The following is a 6,170-nucleotide window of genomic DNA, read 5'->3' as shown; positions in this document are numbered from 1 at the left end:
GCGCGAACGTGACCGCGACAACTGCCAACATGGCGGAAGAAGCGGAACAGATACGTTTACCGCTACACTGCAAATCGAAAGTTTGGCAACACTATCGATTTTTCAAGAAAAACGGGCAGCTTGATAAAGCAAATGCGACTTTTCAAAAATGTGCCACTCTGCTGTGAAATACACTGGAAGGACTAACCTTATAACTCAGTTGAAATGAGTCATGGAATCAGCATGGAGCCGCTTATCAGTTCACCATCTTCAGAGGCAGATTCACATGTTCTTCTTCCTTCAGCTCCTTCCGCATGGTGAGGCTAGCATTTCATCCCTATTGTTTACATCCGGAAATCTCTGCATGTTCACAACTCTGGTGGGAAAAAGGACTATTCTTTTTTTCTATGCTGTTCGTAGCCGGGCTGCCATGGGAGAACAATTCTGTTAACTAAATGTAGTCAGAAAATCCAGGTATTATTAATTCAGTGCAGGACGCCACAGCAAATGAAAAATAACGCAGAAAAGCCATTGAAGCATAACTCAAAAGCACTAGTATTCTTTTTTCCGCTCTCTGTGTGGCTATGCTACATGCTGACTCGTTACCATAGCAACTAATGCCAAAAAACATTCAAATATTTCCCACACAAAGATTCTATGAAATTTTTTGAAAGGAACCCTTATGTAAAAGAGCATTTGTTAATAATAAATGATTGAAATTTGAATTGCTTCATTCATTTTTATTAATACAAACAATATATTTTCTGCTAGGTTAATTTAAATCGAGATGCATCGGACGCAAATCTTATTTAATTGAATCGCTGATTGATGAGAAGGAGTCCTAAATGTATCCGATGGTAGCTTGATCTTCCAGATATGTATGGTACCAGGTAGAGATCAGAGATTCCCATCCCTAATCACCACTGATTGCATACTGGAAGCAAAGAATGTTGCTATAGTAACTAGTTCATGGCTAGGACCATGTTGCTTTTGGTTGGCTTTGATTTTGCAGATGATGTGACTTACTAAAAGGTAGTCTCAAGGTGTGAATTGAAGGCATAGCTCGGCAAATTGTCTTAACTGAATGCTTGAAAAGGAGGTTTTCAGTATTTTTGTAGTGAGTTAGATTAGTTAGTTGCTGAGGATAAAGCTAAGACTAGTCTGAAAAGGGCCAAGACCACAATGACTTTTACCATCTTAAAACACTGTATAAACCTTTAAACTGTTAAGTTTGCATTGGACAGGTTATCCAATGATAACTTTTGAGGTAAGTGGAGATGGAATTGGTGTGTCAACATATTAACATATAATATTAAAACTCTGTATACTGTTCTTATTTCAGTCCATGTTAAGCAGCCTAAACTGCAGTAGTAATCATATTAGTATTCTGGAAATGCACTTCACTTCCATTGTCCTCCACAGTTATCAAGTTTTAACAAAGATATTTCAAGTTAATGATTTTAAGGCAGCAGCAGGGTTTTCCACAAATTTGGTTTTTATTATTCATAAAAATCCACTCTTGAGTATAAGAACATTTATTCCTTAAGCCTCATTCACTACTCCCTTACTGGTATCACCATGTCTCCCTGAAACTGATTTATTTTATGCTTTACTCATCTTCAAAATATTTCCCAATAATTGTGGAATGTGTTGTATTTGAAAGAGTTTATCAAGACTCAAACAAGAGTCATAATCTTAATGTTTCAAGTTACCCATGCTTATTTTTTCACATTACGGTCTTCTAAGAATTTAAATACATATTCAAACCAGCTATGAAATAAAAAAAACAGTTGAATTCAGACATTTGGTTTCACATGCCCTGATGAATTGATAGTATTAGTCACATGCATCAGTTATAAAAAAAAGGATAGAAATAGCAGATTCATATGAAGTTACCAATAATGTGTTATGAACTTCTTGGATGTGTAATTCTGTAGAAAGGAAAGTCAGACAATCTTTAGAGACCGTGGGTGGCTCTTGCACAGAAGAGGAGTAGAAAACCGATAATTCTTCATTTTTCCCCCCAACTTTAAGTACAAAGGATGTTAAATATCTGACAAAACATAATATATTTTATTAAATAGTTTTATAAATTCCAAGAAAAAAACTTCAGACAGAAAAATGTCATTAATAGCGAACATGAATCTTCAAAAAAGTATGCCTACATTTTGAAAATCTGTTCTAATGAGCATCCACACGTCGTTACTGAGTTTGTATAGGTACTTGTTTTTTTAAAAGCAGCTTTGATTTTTTAACATCTTCCACAGAATTTTTTTCAAATTAAACTTAAGGATAGCAGATTCTGATTGGTTATTTTCAGATAAACTAATTTCCATATTTATTTGCCTTTGGACAGAACCAGACCAGTTGGTTGTTCAAATTTTAAAAGAAAATGTCAGGACATTTATTGAAAAAAATGAGAACGTAATCTTGGGAACAACACCCAAACAACACAAAACTTTTCTAGGTTAAATTAGAATAATTCTAGATGTTTATGAGTAGAGTTAAGTTTTCAAGATTGTCAAGTAAGTATCTTCACAAAATATTTAGTGAAGAGCCTTTAGCTAAAAGGTAGTCAGGCCATTGCCTTCCTACACAATTTGCTGTCTTCTCATCTCCCTTAGGTGCTTCATCTGGGATTTTTCCTATTGAGTGAGATTTCTCCAGTACCAGGCCAATTAGCGAACACAAGGAGGCGATCTAAACGATGATGCTGCTTTAGAAATGTCGTCTGCATATGATTGTAGTTTTGTAATGGCAGAGGAAGTGAACGAAGGCATTCAGTCTGTGTTAGCAATGGCTACGCTTCCAATAATTGAGTAATTTAAGTCGGAACAAGATTAATGATTAAGAACTTTTATTGCTGCCAAAGATTGTTTGGTTTGGTCTCTCTTCGCAGTGGTTGTTTACAGCATAGGCAATTTCTAGTAAGTTTTATATCGTCGCTCCCTTTCTTATTGGTCCATCACGATCAAACTGTAGAGATCGCATAAAATTATATTCAATTGTTTAAAACTACACTTGGGATTAAATGTATCTGACACCAACCCTTTTAGTACATAGTTATATCTGTTTCATTCATAGGAAGAAATGCGATGAACAACATACAAAGACTAAAGGAGTAACCTTCTGTTGAGATCAGCAATTGAGGTCATTGATGCTAAGCTTAAAAAATATTGGAACATTAATTTTATGTCCCTTCGATATTTATTGTATTATTTATCATTTTACATGATAAATTTCATATCATAAGAATTTTTATGTATTGTTGTCACAATAAATTCCAATGAATAATATTTAAAAGCTCCCAAAATTGTTGGGATTGTTAGTTTTACTGTTTGTTCAATAAGAGCATCAGTATCAATAAACTTAAAAATATGATTAAATTCAGTTACCTGTGAGCAGGCTAGTGATACAAATCACACTTCTTTATGTGACTGGTGTCCTGAAGAAGCATTACAAAAGTTTTTCAAGAGCAGGGGCTATGATTGTTGTGTCATGAATCCAAATAGTTACCTAAAAAAGAAGTAATTAATGGTTTTATCGTCACTTTAATCAGTATCACAATAGTACCAGAAAATATTGTGATAAAACCTTAAGTCCTTATCGCCCACCCCCAGTTCCGGTTGAGTGAACGGGGCTTTTCTTTGCTGTCAACATTTTTAAAAAAAGAGTAAAAAGTAGTATTTTGAAAGCACGTTTGCGGTACTTTTACTCTGACATTACGGTACAGTATCCCTTACAGCCTGCCGGCAAACATCCATTTCTGTATTTTAACGAGTTTACATGCAAATATGTAAATTACTAGGATGTGTGTGAAAGTGTGTTGGTGAATTTGCATAAGTGTGTGTGAGTGTGGCCTTTTTCAAATGTAATCCAACCAATAGACACCAACAATAGACGACACAGAGGGGGGGAGAGGAGTGAAAAAGCCCCCACTCAAACTGAAAGTTTGTCTAAGTGTGTGTGTGTTTAAAACCTATGCTACACACTTGAGTGTTTTTCTCTTCTTTCCAGCATCATTATGACACAGACTGTAACACACACATGCAGACGTGCACACACATGCGGCGGTGTTATGACAAGGTGGATGAGAGAGTGAAAGACTGACAGGGCTGCTCATCTTGGGTGAAACTACATCTCTCTGTTGTTCATCGACTCTCTCCTCCCCTCTCTCTCTCTGTCTCTCTTTCTCTCTCTCTCTCTGTCTCTCTCTCTCTCTCACAAACATTCAAACACACCCACATGTGCAGCAAGTAGCAGACCAAACACATTCCACTGTCATCTCTCCTCGTAATGACAACCTTACAGGTAAGACATTATGTTTCATCCTGATTGTTTGATTAAATTATAGTTTACAGAAGTTACAGCTATGGTAGTGACGTAAAGTTGGCATGGAAAGAGCACCTGTCTTTACTTTGGCTGGTAAAGACAGGTGCACTTGGTTCATTTGGTTTGTCTTTATAAATGTTAGCAATAAACTGAAATTTCATAATTTGTTAATACATCTTAAAATAATGTGTCTGAAATTCTCCAATTCCTGCTATTTTAGCCATAAATTTGATTAGAATTGTTAATCTGGTTTGATTTTTTTCACCAAATAGCCCATAAACTTGACTCAGATATATAAACCATTCCCTTCAAAATCATAATTGTCTTGTGCTGTGCCAGTTTTCTTCTAAGTCTCAACATTACTTGTAGCATTTGAGTGTTGTTACCCACAACAGATTGGTCTGTACACCAAACAAGTTCTTACACAGAGAGGCTTAAAACCACAAGCTTGACTTTGTTCATTGTGAGCGTTGTTTAGATGTCATGACGATAAACCAGGGCATCTGTCTGCCCCTGACCGAGATACAGTGAAGCAGCTAGGGTTTATTCTCCTTTACTTAAGCCCCATGTCTCATTCAGCGTATTGGACGTGTGTCTTTTGTCCTTCCTCCTTGCTGAGGTTTTGACCAGTTTAAAATCCTGGACTGATTCCGCTGTTGTAATCTGTTGAAGTCTTCTCCTGGCTGAGGTGGACAAAACGGTAGATGAAGGCTTCTTCGTCGCTGCTGTTGCTATTTTTTGACTTCCTTTCCTTTTGTGACCTTCTTTGACATCTGCAGTAGGAATTGGGGCAACAACCGTGTTCGTGTTTTGAACGTTAGGAAGTAGAACTTTGGAGTCAGTGCCAACGCATGTAGGCCCAGATTAAAACACCATCTGTACCGAGCGAATTCATGGCTTAACATCACCAGTAAAAGATTGAAGAAGAATCGAGTCCAACTATTTGTCGTAATGTAAGACTAAGCCTCGGGTAGAGAAAACCTAGCAGTATGCTAATGAGTTGCAGAACCATGTGGGACTGACTACATTTTTTGTCACAAAAACCTTAGAGTTGAAATGCAACATGTTTTCTGTTGCATATCTTTTTAAAGCGTCTTTGTGTCCTCAAAAGCAGCATATACATTTGATATACTATTATTAGTGTTATGTTTTCGTCATAAACTTTTTATACAACGGGTCTGTTTTAACTTGAAAACATTCTTAATCTTTGCTTTTGATTGGAGAGCTAATGAGCAGGTCCATCTCAAAAGATTTTGTATACTTTGTTTCAGGTATTCATTTTTATGTAGATTATAGTTTACGCCACATAAAATCCCAAACTCAAGTTTTTATATTACATTAGACCTGTAGAAAGGATTTTTAATACAGAAATATTGTAACGTATTGTAACGTTTTCAATGCAGTATTTTATGGTCAGGGCTCCTTTTTCCATGGTTTCCTGCATCAATGTGACGTAGCATGGATGTGATCATTCTGCTGAGGCAATAGAAACCCAGCTTGTTTTAATAGTGACCTTTAGCTCATCTGCATTGTTGACTCTTCTGTTTTTATCTTCCTCTTTACAATACTCCATGGACTCTCTTTCAGATTTAGCTCAGAGGAGTCTGATGACCAATTAAACCCAGTAAAATTTTGTCATTGAACCAGATTTCAGTACCTTTAGCAGAGTTAGCAGATGCCACGTTCTTAAACACATAATCATCTCTATAAAAGCTTGTCAGTAGGGGGAAGAATGAAGCTCTCTAATATGTCTGATTGCATTGACTTCAGGAGACGAAGTGGACCAACACCAGGAGATGACTTGGCACCCCAAATCATTATTGACCTCTCTAGTTCTGGGCCTCTTCACTCTTTCCAGA

At 36.5% G+C, this 6,170-nt stretch overlaps 1 protein-coding gene across 3 annotated transcripts in view; it reads left to right on the top strand.

Moving 5' to 3' along the window:
- LOC122820293 (transcriptional-regulating factor 1-like) overlaps positions 1-6,170 on the top strand; it is a 31,054-nt gene continuing 24,884 nt past the window's right edge. For 2 of the 3 annotated variants that reach the window (XM_044097606.1, XM_044097603.1), the window contains exons 1-2: positions 8-296; positions 4,233-4,290. Coding sequence is in view for 1 of the 3 variants with exons in the window: in XM_044097602.1 (XP_043953537.1) it covers positions 205-296 (92 nt within the window). In the remaining 2 variants the exon portion in view is untranslated. Of the gene's footprint in view, positions 297-4,232; positions 4,291-6,170 lie in introns of all 3 variants that reach the window. The other variant, XM_044097602.1, reaches the window with a different exon arrangement.

The sequence above is a fragment of the Gambusia affinis genome, linkage group LG18 (assembly GCF_019740435.1).
Source record: "Gambusia affinis linkage group LG18, SWU_Gaff_1.0, whole genome shotgun sequence".
Taxonomy (NCBI): domain Eukaryota; kingdom Metazoa; phylum Chordata; class Actinopteri; order Cyprinodontiformes; family Poeciliidae; genus Gambusia; species Gambusia affinis.
Note: the sequence above shows the minus strand (reverse complement) of the source record. Positions and strands in the feature narration are given on the sequence as shown.